We start from the raw sequence: 22,600 nt of genomic DNA on the forward strand, positions 1-22,600 counted from the left end.
GCGAGCACCTTGCGTTTGAGTCGCGCGGCTAAGCTCACGCACTCATCTCGAGCCGTGACCGCGCCGCGGCGGTGACAGTCGCCATTTTATTTTGAAAATCAAACTGAACTGGAGGCACAGCGACCCTTCCATTTCGTCAAGTTTGTTGTGCGAAACAAGAAGGGATGAAAACCTGAATCACTTTCTTGGGAGCACGGTGAGATTTAAAATATAGTTGGTGAACAACCGTCGACCGAATTATATACAACACATAAGCAACGATGTTGATACGGAGGATAAATGTTAGCCAGCAGTGCGGGGGTGGTCTATTTGCTGAAAAGCAGCTGTCATATTGGTCACATCAAAAAACTTAATTTCTGTAATTTAGCAACGTTTTTCGTGCAATGTAGTTCTCTATAACTATATTAGTCGCATTTTCGATGGAGACGTTGGCTCTATGTAACGTTTACGCTTCGTTACAGGATAGTTGGCGTTTCCAACTAGCATATAATCTTAGCGGTTCCAGACATTAGTCAGTGCCCGTAGAAAGAAGCTAACGTTAACAAGGTTACTGCTAACAGTAGCACGATCGCGCAAACATCCATCCGCAATACGAGGCCTTCACGCTTATGGCAGAGGCATGTGTACGGATCTCGAAACCTTAATACACGGTTAGCTAGACAAAATGGCCCTTAAACATAGTAATAAATAAACAGGAAACACAACGTTAGTTGGTTTTGCCGATTCATTCAAACCAGCTTGAAACGGCTCATGTTGCTAATGTTAGCTTCACGTAAATGCTAACTTGGTAGCATTAGCTCGTAGCCAACAGGAGTTGGTGCTATTTCACAGAGGTTAACGTTGGATATGGACACATAAGTAATTATAATGAGTGTATATATACATACATACGACTATAACATTAAGTGTGTTGAAGCTAGTTACAGTGTAACGGATTTCACGGCTAATGCTAAAGCTAGCGTATTTATCCTGTAAACATGTTGGCTAACGTTCACTCAAACTTTTCCCCCAGCAAGTGTTTATCAGCGTCATGGTAATGTTAGCCTAAAGTACGTGGCTAACGCTAGGTTTACCCACTTCGCACATGAGTATTGTTTTAAATCAATTCAGTGACTTAGCATGGACTCATTTAGGATGTCTGGTGATTTTACTATGCTAACCGTTAGGTGAGCTGTACATTTACTCGGATTCCCTGCTAGTAACATTTGCTAACTCGGATTAGCTTGCTCTTTGTTTCGGTGGGTGATTTTAACTCTCTGTCCATTAACGTTAGTCGTCAGAAATAGCGGGTTATCTGCTTTTAATGCGCTGTACTTCTGAATTTGATGATAAACCCGCGCAGTTATCGTGCTATTGTAAACGGAAAGTTGGTCAGTTCGGTGAGCAACTTAACTCACGTTAGCATTCAATCTCTGTGCCAGATATTTGGGTGCAGTCGAGGCCTAGTACGAGCTATTGGCACGGCATGTTTACATAACTACAATATATCCGAGGAGGGATCGTTCTAAACTACCTAGCTTTAACTGGTATTGACCGTAGTTTGGGGATGTATTAGCAGATAAATGTGCATCTAAAATAGACTTCACTGCACTCTGTGTTTGTTATGCACGTAGGCCTCGAATCCTGTCACAGGATTTTGTGGTTCCAATTTAGTGTAAATATTGTCCTGCATGGAAGTAAAACTACAGAACTCAATGTTTAGGGCTGTTCGCACAGGAATTCCTCCTTTTTGTTTCTATTGCTTTTTCTTTCATTTCTATTGTAAAACGTATTCTGTGTGTAAAATAATAATATGACGTTTAACTTGCTTGTCCTTTCATTACAGATGCTGAACTTGATTTTAAACTGAAGGACTCTACCTAGCACCGGGACCCACTGATCGGAAAACTTATTTGGAAGCCAACATTTTTTTTACACTTTTGGGGGGGGGGGCAGAATTAACCTATCACTGAAGTGACTAAAGGGGAATAATGGTGATTTTGCGCCGTGCTCGGCCGCCTGCTTCCGCCCCAACTAGCAATGAATCTTGACTCGCTTTCGCTGGCTTTGTCTCAAATCAGCTATCTGGTGGACAATTTAACAAAGAAAAACTACCGAGCCAGCCAGCAAGAAATACAGCATGTAAGTGGTAACAAAGACATCAAGTTCTTGCTTTTTTTTTGTACATTGGTCAACAGATATCTGGAGGTTTATCTATGAAGTGTACTAAAATGTCCGCCTGTGTTCACATCTTCTGGATGTTTTGCCTGTGCTCTCCCAGATTGTAAATCGTCACGGCCCTGAGGCAGACAGGCATTTACTACGCTGTCTCTTCTCTCATGTGGATTTCAGTGGCGATGGTAAAAGCAGTGGCAAGGACTTTCACCAGGTAATTTTTGATTAGAGATGCATTATATTTATTGTTTTGTTACTAATGTTGTTGGCCCTCCCCTCTTGAAAGTTGAGCTTTTTTACAGGTTCCCCCCCTACGGTATGTTTTAAACTAGATGAATAGTTTACAGTCAAATTTGTACTAATATGATATTGACCCAATTGGTGTCCTGGAACAAACATTTGGCACGTCTTACGTCTGTCACATTCACTTATAGATGAGCAGAGCACTGATCATAGAGCCTGACAAACTTCTACACTTCTCATTAACCCAGCCGTGTCATGCACGAAAAAAAGAGTTAGCATTCAGTGTTATTAAAGTACAAGATGTGATAAGTTGGACGCGTGTTATTTCGGTTGGTTCGTTGGTTATTTATTCTTCCCACCTTGGCAAAAGGCCAGCTGATTTCTTCTTTGGGATGCTCATTTGAAAGCATAATCTGTCAAACAAATGTTTACAGCTGGCCCAATCAGACAATTTGACAGAGAAGCCCAGTTTGTGTAGTAAATAGACTGTGATTGTAAATCACTGGATGCATACAGCTATGTTCTCTGCACTGAAAGCATTTAGCTCCTGGGATATTGACCATTTTGCGCCTTTAAATTTGGCGCAGTCTACCTGACACCCTCTCATAGTAGCTCTCTATGATACTGTGTGTGTGTGTGTGTGTGTGTGTGTGTGTGTGTGTGTGTGTGTGTGTGTGTGTGTGTGTGTGTGTGTGTGTGTGTGTTCTGCCCTGGTGGGAAACCTGTATTTCATAAATGAGTTCTCTTGCCGCATTCTCTTATACTCCTTGACAGCACCCTGCTCCTCGGCCGACTTCGCTGTCTTTCAGAGGCTGTAGCAGACTCTAGAGCTTGAAAAATTAAAAACTCCTAAGTTAGGCTAACTTTTGGCAAGGGGTGAACTGGCATGGCCATATTCACAGGCCTCCCTTGACCTTGCACCTTAATATATGTGAATGAAAAGGGTTCTATAGGTACCCACATGTCTCCCCATTACAGACATGCCCACTAAATGCTAATTCAATGCAGTTTGGGCCAAAAATCATGCAACTTTGTGCATGCAGTAGACATGTTATTTTAGCCTATTCTAAATTGTTTCTGCATGGTAGGGTTCCAAAACAATCTTGGTATTGCATAAATTGGGTTTGTCTGGAAAGCTGAGAGTCTTGTGGATCCAATGAGCTCAGTTGTATTCATGTGTGACAATGTTAATCCCCATGGGAGCCATTTCATTGTAGTGAGACTTAATGAGACTGTTTAAAAAAAATATTTCCACCCATGCTAACAAGACTGAAAAAAAATATCACATAACCATGTTATGTTATGTGCACCAGGTGCCAGTGTAGACGGGATGTAAATGTGTTGCTTAGTTACAGAAAATACAACATATTATTATTGTACTCTCTGTTAATAAAAGGTTATGCTTGATACTTAAGATCTTCCTCTACATTTCACTCAAACCAACATTTTGTGAAAACAAAACCCAACTTTTTTTATTTTTGAAACTTAGTTACAGGACTGCAGGTCTTGCTCTCCGTCTCTCTCTCACACTCAAATCAAATTTCAAAATTAACACTTCCAAATCTATCTAAACCTAGATTATTGGACAATAAATATGGCAAACACACATCTCACGTTTTGTTGTTGTCTGTTCTCGCACTCGTAGCTCTGCCAGGTGGCTGGAAGTCCCCATCCGACTGGAGAGCATTTATGCTTTTGTTCATTTAACGGTTTCTTTGTGAACTTCACAATAGTTCTGCATTTTCCTTCTTAAAGCCTCAAACCGCATGGCTGATAACGCCGCTGGACGCACCGCTCGCAAATCACTCCAATAACCGCTTGCTTCCTCCGCATGTCGGCAGTAGTAGAATTATGAAATGCAGAATGTAACTGCACAACAGCAGCTAATAGACGACAAGATCAGCCCCGCCTGTAATCAACCCCAAAACTGTTGGAACAAGTCATGTGATCGCCACCAGACACTTCTATCACCTAAACTTTACACCGAGTTAAATAAGTTATCAGATTCTTTAATATACAGTCTTAACGGTTTGTGTATCCCACATTGTGATTATGAATACCGCTTATTGTTTCATATTGATGCTCACGAGAGCCTCGCTGTCTTATTGTTCACCTGCCTCTGTTCTCTTTCCTCTCTCCTTCTTCCCGGTACGTTTTGCTTTTCAACTTGCCCAAGACACAGTTTCTGATCCAGGAGTGTGTGTCGCTGATATCCAAGCCAAACTTTATTGCTACTCTGTGTTACGCTGTTGACAATCCCCTGCACTACCAGAAGGTAAGAAGCGGATGCTAGAATGTCTGCATTATTACTGTTGTAGCCAGAACGTATCATAGCCCTTATTGACAGATACATTCTGACTTAAAGACTAGCAACTGAAAGCAAGCAAGAAAATGTAGTCCTGGGTTACAAGTGGCTGAATGAAAAATCTACAACTCTACAAAAATGCACTGGCTTTCAGTTGACATACTGGTCTGTAACCAACTTAGGCATCAACTCAGACTCCCATGAGTGTACAGACATTTTGCAGCTTTTCATAAAAATATGTAATATAATATACTTAAACTGTCTTTCAGAGTTTGAAGCCATCGGCCCATTTATTCACTCAACTGAGTAAAGTTCTTAAGCTCAGCAAAGTCCAAGAGGTAAGCCATCTCTGCCAATCTTAAATGGCTCAATGTTTAGGGCAATGCACATACAGTACATGGTGTACGTTTGGTTAGATAGAAGTCTATCTGAAATGGGAAAACATAATTGAATGATTTTTTTAATTCTTTAATGATTTCCCAGGTGATATTTGGACTTGCTTTGCTCAACTCCAGCAACGCAGACCTTCGTGGTTTTGGTAAGTAAATCTAGTAGAGCCTGACATAGTATGTGAACCTGGAGCAAAGATGGTTTGAAACCCTTTTTTATATAGTCTTACTCTGAAAGTTAATTAGAAGTATTAAATGTCATCAAAACACTTCTAAATAGTAAAGTTACTGCTGATAAGTCTGACTTTTTAAAAAGTTAAAACACTAGTTTGGCACAATTTGCCAAGCCCTTTTTAATTGTGTGGCGTTGGATAAAATCTGTAAATTACTGACGAGTCGTAGATTGAAGCAGGATTTGGAATGCAGTACTCCGACAAACATGCAGAGTTTATAAAGGCCAATGGCGTGTTAGTGGCCAAAGTGAAGTATAACTTTGGCTCATCAGTGCAGAGGAAATGGTAGAAAGGCAAGCCTGTGCTTCATTAACTTGTTTTTGACTGTCTCTCAGCCGCGCAGTTCATCAAGCAGAAACTTCCGGACCTCCTGCGGTCATACGTTGACGCGGATCTCGGAGGAAACCAGGAAGGTGGCTTCCAAGACATTGCCATAGAGGTCTTGCAATTACTGCTCTCTCATCTACTCTTTGGCCAGAAGGGAGCCAGTGGGGTAGGACAAGAGCAGATCGACGCCTTCCTCAAGACACTTTGCCGAGGTATGGGGGATCGACACAAACTTGTTCTTCAGATACTCGAGCGTATCGATAGCCACAGTTGAAGATGCATTTGTCAGACTTAAATTGTATTTCAATGTTGCTCTGCCACAATTTCTTTCAAATTTGTATTTCAGATTTCCCCCAGGAGCGCTGCCCTGTGGTGCTCGCACCACTGCTGTACCCTGAAAAACGGGACATTCTCATGGACAGGATCCTGCCGGACTCGGGAGAGTTAGCTAAGACCATGATGGAGAGTTCTCTTGCAGAATTCATGCAAGAAGTCGGCTATGGCTTCTGTGCTAGGTGAATTACTTTAAATTCTTCTAAGCTATGCCCACAGCTAACGCATTCAATCTGCTGTTATGTACAGCATCAACTGTTATGAATCAGTAGAAGTGTAAAAAAAATCTAAGTATATGCCCAGTTGTTAATTTTTGTTTTACAATATCGGTGTGATTTGAAATGACATGTGAATGTTCAAGATGATGGTCCGCACTGACCCGTCCTTTTGTCCCTCCAGTCTGGATGAGTGCAGAAACATAATCCTCCAGTATGGGGTGAGAGAGGTGACCGCCAGCCAGGTAGCCAGGGTCCTGGGCATGATGGCTCGTACCCACTCTGGTCTAACCGATGGCATCCCACTACAGGTGAGGTGCTTTATGTGACGCGAGGGGCGGCCCCAAGTCTACGGTCACTTGACTACTTCACTGTAGTTTACTCGATGGACCAAAGGAGAAGACAACACACTATTGCAATTCGGTTGCAGTCCATTTCTGTTCACACACACACACACACACACACACACACACACACACACACACACACACACACACACACACACACACACACACGCAAACCAATAGGTGTGAAGTGTTGAGACTAGGTTTGCCTAGTCTGGGTTTTACTTACTTTCACAGAAAATATCGAGGCATTACAAAAGGAGGAGGGTCAATTTGAATTGTCTTTCATTGATTTTATGCTACCTGGAGCTACTGGGTGCTGGGCAGGTAGCGTACAGTGGGTTAATCAGAGCGCTTGGGTTGGGAATAGCTTTATGTGAAACATCCAGCAAACGTCACATTGACTTGAATAGTAAAACTGTAGGGCTGGAGAATTGGTTAATAATGCCTGTGTGTAATATGAGTCGCTCGTATTTTAATTTGATTCAATGACTTTAATATGTCCAATAAAGATGAGTGGTAATTTAGTGTACTTGTTTTGGGATTCTTAGCCTTTCAGCACGCCAGAGCTTAAATTTTCTGTTTTTATTCTCCCGCAGTCCATCTCTGCTCCAGGAAGTGGGATCTGGAGCGACGGTAAGGACAAGAACGACAGCTCGCAGGCTCACACGTGGAATGTCGAGGTTCTCATCGATGTCGTGAAGGAAGTGGTAAGTGAGCCATCGGCTTCTCAATTGTTCTATCAGGAAAATGTACAGCCAATTACATATATTTTTTATTTTCCACAAACTGCCACTGATGACACTTTCCTACAATATAAACCGTTTTGAGTGGCGAGAATGATTGCGACGTCAACTCCACTTTTCCATCAATTTCACCATCATATTACATTTAGACAGCCGTGAGTCTGATAATCTTTTCACAATTAATTCTTGATAGTGACCAGCATTTTATAGTGTCACTCTGGAACTACATTTAGTCAAATTCTGCATCAGTACACACGTTAATACATGCACTAGCCTGTTGTAAATCTTGTCTTGATAGCTTAGGCCTGTCTCAGTTGCCTCAGTTGTGAAGTGCTTTCTGAGTTTCTGCTTGTTTGAGCAAGCCTTGATTGCTGATTGCAAAGGCGGAGCTTCCACTCGGCATGGACACTTGGCAGACAATGAGCAATCAGTAGATAGCTGTACTCCAGGCCATGGTCAAGCCCTACACCCCCGCCCGACCACTTCGCTCTGCTGCCTCGGGGCGATTGGTCGCCCCGTCGCTCAGAGGTCCCTGCAGCCGATCGACCCGGTCACGGCTGTTTTCTGTCCTGGCCCCTCAGTGGTGGAATGAACTTCCCACTGACGTCAGGACAGCAGAGTCCTGACGTCAAACCCACCTCTTCAGGAAGTGCTACCCTGAGCCTTCCACTTAGCACTTATCGTATTCATACTAGCTTGTTTCACTTATTGTATTCGTATTACTTATAGCACTAACTGTTTTTTTTTTTGTTTCTGCACTGTACTTTGGCTCTGAGTTATGCTCTGCTTCATGCTCTTAGATGCTTGTTTGGAAAAGGAAATGTACTTATGACTTCTGGTGACTAGTAGTTCTCTTGATTACCAATGTTGAATGCACTTATTATAAGTCGCTTTGGATAAAAGCGTCTACATTACAGTCATTTAGCAATGTAAATCTGACACGGAAGGTTACAGAAACAGTTTTATTTTTTTTATTTTTTTTTGTACCAGATTGCTTTGAAAAGCTTGCGAAGCTTTCAATTGTGGATTTTTGTCTGTGCCCTAGAATCCCAACCTGAACTTCAAAGAGGTGACATACGAGCTGGACCACGCAGGCTTTATAATCCGGGACAGCAAAGGCCTGCACATCGTCGTGTATGGCATTCAGAGGGGGTTGGGCATGGAGGTCTTTCCCGTCGATCTCATCTATCGGCCATGGAAACACGCCGAGGGACAGGTGACTGGCCAACAACTTCTGCATCACGATGATTTGATTCCATGTGTTTTAATTGTAGTTATGACTGAGCCTCTTTATTTGTCTTCATTGCGTTGTTTTTTTGTTTTTGTTTTTTTTCTTCAGCTGTCATTCATTCAGCACTCCCTGATGGGCCCAGAAGTGTTCTCCTTTGCAGACTACCCTTGCCACACTGTGGCCATTGACATCCTTAAGGCTCCACCTGAGGATGACAACAGGGAAATTGCCACCTGGTATGGAGCTTGTTGCTTTATTTCTACTTATCGGGTTTATGGTATTCCGGCTTTAAAACGGATCATAGTTTGTTTGTGTTTTGCTCTTCCTGTTATGAAGCTACAGTGTGTTTGACTGATTGCCCTCATCTGTTAACAGGAAAAGTCTGGACCTGGTGGAGAGCCTGCTCAGGCTATCTGAGGTGGGACAGTATGAGCAGGTGAAGCAGCTGTTCAGCTTCCCAATCAAGCACTGTCCAGACATGTTGGTGCTGGCATTGCTGCAGATCTCCACCTCCTGGCACACACTGCGCCATGAGCTCATCTCTACCCTAATGCCCATCTTTCTGGGTAACCACCCGAACTCCGCCATCATCCTGCACTACGCCTGGCATGGACAGGTTGGTGTTAATGCTTGTTGATTTTAAGTCAATTTGTTGTCCCATTTTTTTTTTCTGTGTGTGTGTGTGTGTGTGTGTGTGTGTACTTATAATACCTGGCGGTTATTTTTCCAGGGACAGTCTCCCTCCATCCGTCAGCTGATTATGCATTCAATGGCCGAGTGGTACATGAGAGGGGAGCAGTATGACCAGGCCAAGCTGTCTCGCATCCTTGATGTGGCCCAGGACTTGAAGGTTTGTCGGAATAGACGGAATGATCACACTTTGACTTATCTGAACCTTCAAACTAAAGCAGAATAATTAGGAAATAGCGTTGTTGCACAGTTGACTGTTGCATTAAATAATGTTCTTTTGTGTTTTTTAGTCAACAAATTAGAGGATAAAGGGTCACGTATGCTGTGGTGGTCTCTGCTTTATCCTATATGTAGGTATGATTGTCGTGGTCAATGAGCCAGTGTGTTTTTTTTTTTCCCCCCCCTGCAGTCTCTATCGATGTTGCTGAATGGAACTCCATTTGCCTTTGTTATTGACCTTGCTGCACTTGCCTCTCGCCGTGAATACCTCAAACTTGATAAATGGCTGACTGACAAAATCAGAGAGCATGGGGTAAGTCTTCCAATTCATGTACATACACTAACATAATAAAAATTGATTGTTGGTGTTTTTGTTTGTCATTGTAATTTGAGAACATTGTATTTTACAATCATTCTGTGTTTTGTCAGGAGCCTTTCATCCAGGCGTGTGTGACATTCCTGAAGAGACGCTGCCCGTCCATCATGGGGGGTCTGGCCCCAGACAAGGACCAGCCCAAAAGCGCCCAGCTGCCCCCGGAGACCTTAGCCACCATGCTGGCCTGCCTGCAGTCCTGTGCTGGGTGAGATGCTCTTTGGCTTTGTCCCCATCACTGTACTATTGGTTTGCCTTTTTAAAAACCTGTTTTGAGCAAGACTGACAACATTAGACAATAAAAAAGGTCAAAGTGAGGCCCAGGTTTAGTCTCATTTCATGGTGTTTTGATCACGTAAGACTTAAGATGTGCACGAGTAGTTTATGGCATTATAGTTATTTATAGACATCACTGTTACCCTTCCATACGGTGTTATCTAACATCAGAGCTCCTTCACTTTTGTTTCCTCAGGAACGTCTCCCAGGAGCTGTCAGAGACGATCCTGACCATGGTTGCCAACTGCAGCAATGTAATGAATAAAGCCAGACAACCACCACCAGGGGTAATGCCAAAGGGACGTGCCCCCAGCACCAGCAGCCTGGATGCCATCTCTCCTGTACAGGTATCTTCACATGATAGGCACATCATGCCTCTGCAGACAAACTTTGTAATGTGTTTTCAAAACCGCCCCGTATTCCTAAATTGCTAAAAAAAAAAGACACTCAAAATGAATTATTGTGTTCTCTTTCTTGACTGTCTCTCCCTCCTTTGCTCTTCTCTAGATGGACTCCCTGTCCGGCATGGGTTCCTTGAACCTGGGGGTCACAGCCCCCTCCCACACTCAAAGCATGCAGGGTTTCCCAACCTCTCTGAGTTCAGCTTTCAGTAACCCTCAGTCCCCAGCAAAGGCCTTCCCACCACTCACCAACCCAAACCCCAGCACACCTTTTGGGGGCATTGGTAGCCTGTCCTCGCAGCTCCCTGGTATGGACTCTGGTACTATGCTATTTTATTTTTTCACTTTAACACAAACAACCAAGGCATATGTTCACACTAAATCAACACGTCGTATTAAATCATAATTTTGTCTCGTCTTTTGTTATTCATTGAGAAATGAGACGGGAACAAATTGTTGCAGTTACACTGTCGCTAAGTGTTTTTACTTTACTCTCAGGTCCCTTGGGCACAGGCATCGGCTCTGGTATTGGCTCTAGTCTGGGGATGCCAACTGTCAACACGGACCCCTTTGGCACCAGGAAGATGAGCACACCAGGCCTGAACCCAACCACCTTTCAACAGAGTAAGATGAAGGCCTGTAACTGGTGGTGGTAGTGGTGCTCTCCGCTGCTCACTACTATATTTCCTCTGCAGTGATTATGATTCTTAATTTAGTTCTAATGCACCCAAGTGTGCCTCACAAATAGAGATGCGTCAATTGATCGGCTGCCGATCAAAACCCGATCGGCGACATGCCGATCGGGTTCATAGTTCCGTTTTTTGGCGGTCACATTTACACGGCGGCCAAAAATATTGCAATCCGTGCATCTCTACTCTCAAATACAGTTTACAAGACAAGTTTCAGAAGTATTTACCAAGAGATTGTAAAAGACTGATTTGGTTAATCTCAGAGGAAATGCAGATCAGTCGCCTGTCTGCTTCTGCTGACAGTCCCACTTTAATGTCATTTTTCTGCTTTCAAGAAGTCTCACCTTCATCTGTTAGCTCTCTCTCTCTCTCTCTCTCTCTCTCTCTCTCTCTCTCTCTCTCTCTCTCTCTCTCTCTCTCTCTCTCTCTCTCTCTCTGCATCACTTGACTGCACAATGTTGACTAATGAGTCAATGACTTGGATTACCACATTGAATCAAATGACAGTCTTGGTTAAGTGTTTGTTTTTAATTTTAATTTCATTTTTCAGCTGACCTTTCTCAGGTGTGGCCCGAGGCAAACCAGCACTTTAGTAAGGAGATAGACGATGAGGCAAACAGTTACTTCCAGCGCATCTACAACCACCCACCTCACCCCACTATGTCTGTGGATGAAGTACGTAGTGATATTATTCATTCGTCTCTGCCAAACACACTAGCTTAAATCAAACCCACCAGTGAGTACTGCTGTTAACTCCCACTACGTCATTGTTCTCCTCCTAGGTGCTGGAGATGCTGCAGAGGTTCAAGGATTCGACCATCAAGCGGGAGCGCGAGGTGTTCAATTGCATGCTGCGGAACTTGTTTGAGGAATACCGATTCTTCCCCCAATACCCAGACAAGGAGCTGCACATCACGGCCTGCCTTTTTGGTGGCATTATCGAGAAGGGTCTCGTCACCTACATGGCCCTGGGCTTGGCCCTCCGATATGTTCTTGAAGCCTTAAGAAAACCCTATGGATCCAAAATGTATTACTTTGGAATTGCCGCTCTAGATAGGTTTAAAAACAGGTACTGGAATGTTTTCTTCTGTAAAATCACTATTAATGTACCAACAGTCCTGTTTGTCTCTGTATAACAACTTGTTTCATGATTCTAGACTAAAGGACTATCCTCAATATTGTCAACACCTGGCTTCAATTGCCCACTTCTTGCAATTCCCCCACCATTTACAAGAGGTAATCAGGTTTCCTTAATTTAAATGAGCATTTTTAAGTCTTAGTTTGTCTTAACCATGACCCGCGAAGAGGAGTCATACATACAGACAAATAAAATCGCGCTCTGCTTCTTTCAATATCCTGTGTGTGCAGTATATCGAGTATGGCCAACAGTCACGGGACCCTCCGGTGAAGATGCAAGGCTCCATCACCACCCCTGGCAGTCTGGCACTGGCACAAGTCCAGGCCCAGTCGCAGCAACCTGGTGTCCCCAAGGCCCCACAGCCAGGTCAGCCCAGCACTCTAGTCACCACGACGACGACTACGACCACAGTGGCCAAGACGCCTACCATCACAAGACCAACACCCAGCACCTTCAAGAAGGATGTACCCGTGAGTTTGGCTGTTATGTGCCTTGTCAATGTGTTTGTTTGTTTTTTTCTGCATGTACTAAAACTTGGATACAATATACAGAATAACACTTTTTGTACCTTCCTGCAGCCCTCCATAAACACAACCAACATTGACACCCTGCTGGTGGCCACTGACCAAACAGAAAGGATCGTAGAGCCTCCAGAAAATGTCCAGGAGAAGATCGCTTTCATCTTCAACAACCTTTCCCAGTCCAACATGACACAGAAGGTAGAGTGAAAACAGACATTACTATCTCAACAACCTTATCAGTCAAAGAAGCTTTAAAATAATAAAAAAAAGTTTAATCCATATACGCTTTTCTTTTAGGTTGAGGAGTTGAAAGAGACTGTGAAGGATGAGTTTATGCCCTGGGTGTCTCAGTACCTGGTGATGAAGCGTGTCAGCATTGAGCCCAACTTTCACGGTCTTTACTCCAACTTCCTGGACACGCTGAAGAACCCTGAGTTTGTGAAGATGGTCCTCAATGAGACTTACAGGAATATCAAGGTAACAGTGATGAGAAGATCTTCAGAAGCACAGACATTTATTGTTCTGTTTCTTATTTACTGCCTACTATAACTATGATATTGACTACTGAGACTCCCATATTGAACTAATGCATGTTGACACATCACAGTACCATGCCAGATAAATAGGTTTTTTGAGGACTGAACAATTTGCTAAATACTGACACTCCCATCCCTGAATTTCTTTAAATGTCTTCAGGTTCTGTTGACCTCTGACAAGGCAGCTGCCAACTTCTCTGATCGCTCCCTGCTGAAGAACTTGGGCCACTGGTTGGGCATGATTACACTGGCCAAAAACAAGCCTATCCTCTACACGGTAACTGTTTGTAATATTACTTTTTGAGTGTTTCTTTACGTGGTGGATCTGTCTGCTTTCGAGTTGGCTGACGTATATATATATATTTTTTTTTTCTCCTTTTCCCAGGATCTGGAAGTCAAGTCTCTGCTACTGGAAGCCTACGTGAAAGGCCAGCAGGAGCTACTGTATGTAGTCCCCTTTGTGGCCAAAGTTTTGGAGTCCAGTCTACGAAGCATGGTTCGTAAAATAGGTTCAGACTGAGAGGTGTCTCCATGCCGTTGACATTACCTGTAACTTTTACACACAGTCAATATAATTGGGTTATGCTTACCTGATTCCACTGTTTGAGGTTCTGTGGCTTCACTAATGTGCGTGTTTCTGATGTTGTAGGTCTTCAGGCCCCAGAACCCCTGGACCATGGCCATCATGAATGTTCTCGCTGAGCTGCATCAAGAACATGACCTCAAGGTAAAACATTATTCTTCCTGTATAGCCGCTCAACTCCAGGCAGCTCTTTGAAATGTAGTCCATCTAAATCCTAGTCAAAAAGATTTGTCTTGGTACCAGATATGAAATGATCATGCTCCAAAACAGAATGCCTCCTTGCTAACCATTACCCAGCTAGATCCAGCACAGTCGGTTTCACATGGCCAGTATGATGCCACTTCCAGCCATCATACAAATAAACTGATTGTGTCTCACATTTGTTTTCTGCAGCTCAACCTAAAGTTTGAGATTGAAGTTCTGTGTAAGAACTTGTCTTTGGACATCAATGACCTGAAGCCAGGGACCTTGCTGAAGGACAAAGAGAAGCTGAAGAGCCTGGAGGAGCAGCTGTCTGCACCAAAGAAGGAGGCAAAGCCTCCAGAGGAGATGCTGCCAGTTGTCAGCACAGGTGGATGCTCCATATTTACTTTGAACTTTGTCCTGCTTTCTTTGATTTCTTCTTTGGTTGTCATGTCAGGTCTGTCTTTACTACTTGTCGTTATTTATTTCTTTATTTTTTAAAGCTCAGTACTACTTGTTTTTGTTGCCAATGTGCGTGCTGTTTATGTTGTCTGAATAATCAGCTGTCTTATCTGGTTTTAATCAAATTTTGTTTTGTCACCAACAGGAGACTTTGTTCCATTTGCAGCCCCTCCCTCAACCCCTGCTGTCACCACCACCGCTTGCACAACCACCGGGCCCCCGACCCCACAGTTCAGTTACCACGACATCAATGTGTATGCCTTGGCAGGCCTGGCTCCACACATCAATATAAATGTCAACGTAAGTGTTAAGTACCCGCAGCCCACTGATGGAGAAGTCATCGTTACACTTGAGGCACATGCGATGCACAAACGCACGTTTTCTCGTTGCTTTTATCCTTTTTGATTGTTCTTCTTTTTTGACTCTTCTGTCATGCCTCCCCGTCTTGTCTCTAGATCCCGCTGCTACAGGCCCATCCCCAGTTGAAGCAGTGCGTTCGGCAGTCGGTGGAGCGAGCTGTTCAGGAGCTGGTGCACCCTGTGGTGGACCGCTCGATCAAAATCGCCATGACAACCTGTGAGCAGATCATCAGGAAGGACTTTGCCCTGGATTCGGAGGAGTCCCGCATGCGCGTGGCTGCCCACCACATGATGAGAAACCTGACCGCTGGCATGGCCATGATTACCTGCCGCGAGCCCCTGCTCATGAGCATCGCCACCAACCTTAAGAACAGCTTTGCTGCTGCACTGAGGGTAAGCTGAGTGAAACATGAGGGCTCCTTTTTATCGCTAGTGTTCCATAAGATGTGAAGAGACTAAGAGCTGTCTTACCTGTCCCCTTGTACTGTTCCTGCTGCTTTAACTTGAGGCGTTGATTCCCTCAGGCACCAACACCCCAACAGAGGGAGATGATGGAAGAGGCGGCAGCCAGGATTGCTCAAGACAACTGTGAACTGGCTTGTTGCTTCATTCAGAAAACAGCCGTGGAGAAGGCTGGCCCTGAGATGGACAAGAGACTAGCCACGGTGAGACTCCACAGCCCTGAATATGAATGCATTTCCAATACATGAGCTGTGGCCAGTGTCACCTCAGCATGACATGGTTAAAATGAAGAAGCTATTTTAATTATCTATATTGCAGAGATGGACTGCAAGTAATCCCAATTTATTGTGTTAGACTGGGTACTTTTATTGGCCTAAAGATGAGACGGGTGTACCTTTATTTTAGAGGCATGGTGCTCTGCTAGGATGAGTGGGGCTTGTAAGAGTTTCATTCACATCTTTTGTGTTTTCCGTAAAGCAAGTGTCCAATTTCTTGATTGGGTTTTTCAAAACTTAACTTTTTCAGGAGTTTGAGCTGAGGAAGCACGCCCGCCAAGAGGGACGTCGCTATTGTGATCCGGTTGTCCTGACTTACCAGGCTGAACGTATGCCTGAGCAGATCAGACTCAAGGTAAGTCCACTGTAGCATCCAGTAATGCAATAAATCCAAACGCAATATACCGATACATCAGATACTGGATCTGTCCAACATGTCCGACCGGATCATGATTCTGTTGATCTGCAGATGGACCGCACAGAGTAACTAACTTACTTTTTGTGTTGTAGGTGGGAGGAGTGGACCCGAAGCAACTTGCTGTGTATGAGGAGTTTGCCAGGAACGTTCCTGGTTTCTTACCCAGCAATGATCTCTCCCAACCCACTGGCTTTTTGGCTCAGCCCATGAAGGTGAGTTGTTTTTTTTTCTTTTTTTGGGGGGTTCTTCAAAACAAAACTTGAACTGAAAAGGGAAGGTTGAAAGGTGCTACAGTTCTTATTTAAAATCATTATAAATGTTCATTTATTTTCTGATTTGTGCCCATTTTGACCAAGAGCAAAACAATTACCTTAAATAAGTCTGATAATAAGCCTCTTGTGTTAATATGAGGATGTTAAACTGACTCCATTTCTCTGTATCTCGTGTCAACAACAGCAGCAGGCATGGGCCACAGATGACGTGGCTCAGATCTACGATAAGTGCATGGCGGACTTGGAGCAACACCTTCACGCCATCCCTCCAGCCCTGGCCATGAACCCCTTGACCCAGGCTCTGCGCAGCCTGCTGGAAGCCGTGGCCTTGGCGAGGAACTCCAGGGACGGCATCGCCGCACTTGGCCTTCTGCAGAAGGTAGGGCGGTTACTGTTAGGGCTGCAGTCCAGTCTTCAGGAATGGTGCGAGGGAGGCGTCATCTATGCCGACCTGTGTTTTACTAAGTTTGCTTGGCTGTTTCCCAGGCTGTGGAAGGTCTTCTGGATGCTACTAGTGGTGCTGATGCCGACTTGCTGCTCCGCTACAGGGAGTGCCACCTGCTGGTGCTCAAAGCCCTTCAGGATGGACGTGCCTATGGACCACAGTGGTGCAATAAGCAGATAACCAGGTGAGTCTGGACCCCCCCCACCCCCTTCCCCTCACTGATTTGAATCATACAAACTCACGTTATGTTAAAAGAAGTACATATTTAATAGTTCTGCTCGGTGTGTTTTGCTGTGATTGTTTGCAGGTGTCTGATTGAATGTCGTGATGAGTACAAATACAACGTAGAGGCAGTGGAGCTTCTGATCAGGAACCATCTGGTCAACATGCAGCAGTATGACCTGCACCTGGCACAGGTACACATCACTCATGGAGTCTTTTACTATTTTATCTTTATCTTATGTTTTGGTTAGATGTAAATAATTATGCAGTCCTGAAGATCTATGTAAGACCTCTCAGATGCCCTGTATGTTGTTGTGCACCTTGATCAATAGGTCTGTGAGTCAGTTGTCTGGCTAAGAGACATTTCAAGTGCCATGATGAGCGAACGTTGATTTTTGTTTTCTTCTTCTAGTCAATGGAGAATGGACTGCACTACATGGCAGTCGCTTTTGCCATGCAGTTGGTGAAGCTCCTGCTGGTGGATGAGCGCAGCGTCAGCCACGTCACAGAGGCCGACCTCTTCCACACAATCGAGACTCTGATGAGAACCTGTGCACACTCAAGGGCCAACGCACCGGAGGGGTAAACGACTACAATGTTAAAAATTGAAAAGGCCGTTTTAAGTTTTTGCTAAGTCAGATCAAATGACTCTAATGTGAGAGGAGGTAAAACTGACTCTCTGTCGTCCTCCCCAGCCTTCCCCAGCTGATGGATGTTGTTCGCTCCAACTATGAGGCCATGATTGACCGGGCCCACGGAGGACCCAACTTCATGATGCACTCTGGGATTTCACAGGCGTCAGAATATGACGACCCTCCAGGCCTGAGGGAGAAGGCCGAGTATCTCCTGAGGGAATGGGTCAACCTGTACCACTCGGCTGCTGCCGGCAGGGATAGCACCAAAGCGTTCTCTGCCTTTGTCGGCCAGGTAAACACTCTTTAATCCGTTTTAAAGGCGACCGCAGAAGGACCCTTGTGCATCATTTAGATCTTCTTACGTCTCCTTTTTCCTTCCAGATGCACCAGCAGGGCATCCTGAAGACGGATGACCTGATCACGAGGTTCTTCCGGCTGTGCACAGAAATGTGCGTGGAGATAAGCTACCGGGCTCAGGCCGAGCAGCAGCACAACCCAGCAGCCAGCGCAGCCATCATCAGAGCCAAGTGTTACCACAACCTGGACGCCTTCGTTAGGCTCATAGCCCTGCTGGTCAAACACTCTGGAGAGGCCACCAACACGGTGACAAAAATCAACCTCCTCAACAAGGTACTGCATACGTCTGTGACACAACAGTTCAACGTAGAAGCTGTTGGTAACGTTCATTTGGTAACGAAACGCTTGAGTCTGTGTCAGCCTGAATGTAGAAGTGGAACTGTTATGAAATGTTGCAGGGCTTTTTAACGAAGTGATAATCTCAAGAGGCCATGTGTGACCAGGTTTATTCTAGATTGGAGGGTTACAAAGATTTGAAAGGTTAAATAATTGAATTAAACTACTTGGTTAAAACAACAGTTTGAAGAACCACTCTTTGAATGGATAGAACTCTGAGTATCTCAGAATCCCTCTGGAAAGCCTGATTTAATAATCAAAAGGGAAATTACATCATCAACATCCTCAGACGATATGAATGCTCACCTCCTCTGTAGACACTGCCGGCTTCCACTCTGATTGCATCCTACATTGTTGTTACAGGTGCTGGGTATCGTAGTGGGGGTGCTGATTCAGGACCATGATGTCCGTCAGACAGAATTCCAGCAGCTTCCCTACCACCGCATCTTCATCATGCTGCTGTTGGAGCTCAACGCTCCCGAACATGTTCTGGAGACCATCAACTTTCAGACGCTCACCGCCTTCTGGTAGGACAGCCACCTCCAGCCAGAAGAAGGCTCGCCTGGTGCCGATACTGAATGTTTTAAATGTTTCTGTTCATATGTGATTGCTGCACTTTGACTCACTTTTCTTCTTTTTTTTTTCCTTTTTGTTTGCAGCAATACCTTCCACATCCTGAGACCCACCAAAGCCCCCGGCTTTGTGTACGCCTGGCTGGAACTCATCTCCCATCGCATCTTCATCGCCAGGATGCTAGCGCACACTCCACAGCAGAAGGTGTGCAAGAATAAGACGACTGTCTGACAGACAACACTCTTTAACTACCTCGCGTTAAGTCTTGTTGATGCGTAAATGTTGCCGCTTTCCCCGTATGTGTTTTTTGAATTTTTGGTCTAATAGACTGATGTTTTCTCCCAGGGTTGGCCCATGTACGCACAGCTGCTGATTGATCTCTTCAAGTACCTGGCCCCGTTCCTGAGGAATGTAGAGCTCAACAAACCTATGCAAATCCTCTACAAGGTGCTCTCTCGTTTTTAGAATTTAATTTTGAAACGAGTATTGACTGTTCTGCAAATGTTTCCTGTTTTAAGGTTTGGATTACAGAACCTCTGTGCTGTTTGACATCTGTTGATTCTTTTCCGTTTCAGGGCACACTGCGGGTGCTCCTGGTCCTGCTGCATGACTTCCCAGAGTTCCTGTGTGACTACCATTACGGCTTCTGTGATGTGATCCCACCCAACTGCATTCAGCTCCGCAACCTCATCCTCAGTGCCTTTCCACGCAATATGAGGCTCCCTGACCCTTTCACACCCAATCTCAAGGTACAGCTGATTATACATTCACAGATGTTTCAGATCAGCAGAACCTATAAGCTTTTCAGCTTTGTTTAGACTGACCTCATGAGCCCGTGTTTCATTAACGCCCCGGCTACAGGTGGACATGCTGAGTGAGATCAACATCGCGCCCCGTATCCTCACCAACTTCACAGGCGTGATGCCTTCCCAGTTCAAGAAGGACCTGGACTCATATCTGAAGACTCGTTCACCAGTCACCTTCTTGTCTGAGCTGCGCAGCAACCTGCAGGTAGGAGCGCTCTCAAACCTTTATTTAAAATGATTAGACTTCAACAAAGGGCTTTTTTTTTTTTTTTTTTAAATACATTTGTAATCTGTCTCCCAGGTGTCTAATGAGCCAGGAAACCGCTACAACATCCAGCTGATCAATGCTCTAGTGTTGTATGTAGGCACACAGGCAATCGCTCACATCCACAACAAGGGCAGCACCCCCTCCATGAGCACGATCACCCACTCTGCACACATGGACATCTTCCAGAACCTGGCCGTGGACCTGGACACCGAGGGTAAGAACCACGAACCACATCAGCTTTCTGTCGGTCACTGCTACAAAAAGCGTCAGGTCGCGGATTCTACTGAAAGTGCTATCTGAAGAGCTCATTTTAAAAGCGGCTTTTGGGAAAGTTTAAGTTGTTTGTTTTTCCAGTGCTGTCAGATTTTAGATATTCAACATGTGTGCTTAACAAAAGCGGCGTCGTGTGTTTCCAGGACGTTACCTGTTCTTGAACGCGATCGCCAACCAGCTGCGCTACCCCAACAGCCACACTCACTACTTCAGCTGCACCATGCTCTACCTGTTCGCCGAGGCCAACACCGAGGCCATCCAGGAGCAGATCACCAGGTGAGACCCGAGTCTGAGTCCAGGTCTGAGTGACCTCATTGTTCCTGCAGGGGAAAAAACACGGAACCGTCACAGAGCGGAGGTTTTGACTACGAGTGCCGTCGGTTCAAGCTTTCTCCATCTCTTCCAGGGTTCTGTTGGAGAGGCTGATAGTGAACAGGCCCCACCCATGGGGTCTCCTCATCACCTTCATCGAGCTGATCAAGAATCCTGCCTTCAAGTTCTGGAGCCACGACTTTGTGCACTGTGCTCCCGAGATCGAGAAGTAGGTTTATATTCGCGTGACAATAGCAGAATGCGTTCGTTGTTGTTGTTGTTTTCGGGTGATTTTTGATGACGCGGTACCGCTGCCTGATCTTCGCCCAGCTCTGCTGCGCTCTAACAGACGTTGGTGTCCTCTCCCCTCAGGCTGTTCCAGTCAGTGGCCCAGTGCTGCATGGGACAGAAGCAGGCCCAGCAGGTGATGGAGGGCACCGGTGCCAGCTAGCCGGTGCACCAGCCAGCTCGTAGCCCTCGGGAGAAGACGCCGCGGCCTTGACTCACTCCCCCACCACCACCACCACCACACACACCTCTCTCTTAACTGTCGGCACTGGATAAACTGGCAACCACAGTCATTTGAAATGTGGATGAAATGACTACTGCTCACGGATCTAAGGAGTTAGATTTTTGTTTATCCCTCTGGGGCTGAATTGAGATGGAGAGAATGGATTGGGACATGCTGTTTAATATACTTTTTTTTTTTTTTTTTTTTTTGATGCTTTGATGTAAATATTGGAAAAAAGGGAGAACGGGCGAGTAGATGTGTGGAGAGCAATGCACATGTCGAATAAAATGTATCCTGACATGTAAAAGACATGAAAACATATTTTCACTCACTACCAAAGTCCTTGGTTTGCTTCCCTCCCACACAAACCTTTTTTTCTGACTTTTTTTTTTGTTGCTTTCAGAGGCTGAATGGTAGATTGAAGAAAAAAAAAAAGCTGCCTGCTACTTTCATTTGATTCCTTTTTATCCCTGAGCGGGACAGGAAGATGAATTTTTGTCTCCCAGGTGGGGGGGTTTACTCCGGGCGTGTCGGTGGAGACGGTTTGCCGATGGTTCGCCCATGGTAAGCTGGCTCTGGAAGTCTCTCCCTGGCACTTGTAAATTGTGCAAAGTGATGGCGACATTGTATCTTGACGATTTGTACAAAGATCCAAATTGAAGAACAACAATAGAAGGACCAATACAGCCCATTTTGTAACATTTTGAATGTTTTGTAAATGTATTGGTCCATGTGTTGTATTTTGTAGTCCTTTCTAGTTTGCCTTTAGTTCTTGCTACTTAACTGCAGTATGCGTACATACAGGAAATAAAGCATTCAAACTGCAAGGCATCTGTGTTCATTCAGGACTACAGGAGTTATGTGATGGTGTTGATCTACCAGCTTTTTTCAAAAGTGGATATATATTCATTTCTTTAAGTTCTAAGCAAGGTTGAAATGTTTTTCAGAATCACAATCAAAGTGTTTACCTACTTTTGAAACGCAGTTTTTGTTCGTTTTAAATTTTTTTTTATTAGAAAAAGTGAAATGCTCTGTATACGTCCAGAGGACTGAGTGGTCTGTGTCTACAAAATGCTGCGCATTTAACTATGAATGGCTTATAAATAATGGTGCACCGGGTCATAAAACTCACGGATCGGATCACAGAAGATAAAAGGGAACAAATAAAAACTTTATAGATCCCTGATCATTTATTTTGCTGCCAATCATTGAAGATCCACATTGGCAGATACAGATCCCTTTGTTTGATTATAGCAGCTGGTCTACAAGGCTCCAGACTTTTTTTAAATTTTTTTTTCTGCCACCGTCCCAATAATCATTTGAACCACTCAGAAGTCAGTGTAAACCATTACCAGTTCTAAAAGGGATCCTTCTAGTTTGTTAAAGTAATTGATTGAGATGAGTATGATCTCTAGTATTGGGAAGTTAAACGGCTCATAATTCCCTCTATAATATCTATTTATGTTGTAGTGGATGCATCATCTT

At 44.5% G+C, this 22,600-nt stretch overlaps 1 protein-coding gene across 6 annotated transcripts; it reads left to right on the forward strand.

Moving 5' to 3' along the window:
- Positions 1–97: 97 nt before the first annotated feature.
- Positions 98–21,942, forward strand: cnot1 (CCR4-NOT transcription complex, subunit 1). Of its 6 annotated transcripts, none has more exons than XM_068731921.1 (49): positions 98–196; positions 1,826–2,121; positions 2,261–2,368; positions 4,574–4,672; positions 4,972–5,040; positions 5,186–5,240; positions 5,660–5,863; positions 5,998–6,166; positions 6,384–6,510; positions 7,143–7,253; positions 8,335–8,505; positions 8,629–8,756; positions 8,896–9,136; positions 9,251–9,370; positions 9,620–9,742; positions 9,859–10,010; positions 10,275–10,425; positions 10,586–10,799; positions 10,978–11,103; positions 11,719–11,843; positions 11,951–12,237; positions 12,326–12,404; positions 12,537–12,776; positions 12,885–13,025; positions 13,125–13,304; positions 13,524–13,640; positions 13,749–13,859; positions 14,013–14,090; positions 14,340–14,517; positions 14,737–14,891; positions 15,047–15,343; positions 15,475–15,615; positions 15,938–16,042; positions 16,198–16,317; positions 16,562–16,756; positions 16,864–17,006; positions 17,130–17,238; positions 17,457–17,626; positions 17,740–17,971; positions 18,061–18,309; positions 18,736–18,899; positions 19,032–19,149; positions 19,291–19,392; positions 19,521–19,694; positions 19,807–19,956; positions 20,053–20,233; positions 20,436–20,568; positions 20,699–20,833; positions 20,977–21,942. In XM_068731921.1, exons 2-49 carry the CDS (start codon positions 2,020–2,022, stop codon positions 21,053–21,055), a joined length of 7,158 nt encoding a protein of 2,385 aa, XP_068588022.1. In that variant the 5' UTR covers positions 98–196; positions 1,826–2,019; the 3' UTR covers positions 21,056–21,942. The 6 variants fall into 6 exon arrangements, with proteins under 6 accessions (XP_068588022.1, XP_068588020.1, XP_068588024.1 ...); XM_068731919.1 differs by having other exon boundaries at positions 12,326–12,403; positions 12,527–12,776; XM_068731923.1 differs by having other exon boundaries at positions 10,586–10,787.
- Positions 21,943–22,600: the final 658 nt, after the last annotated feature.

This window comes from Cebidichthys violaceus, unplaced genomic scaffold, assembly GCF_023349555.1.
Source record: "Cebidichthys violaceus isolate CVI_PGR_0920_01 unplaced genomic scaffold, fCebVio1.0.p SCAF_55, whole genome shotgun sequence".
Lineage (NCBI taxonomy): Eukaryota > Metazoa > Chordata > Actinopteri > Perciformes > Stichaeidae > Cebidichthys > Cebidichthys violaceus.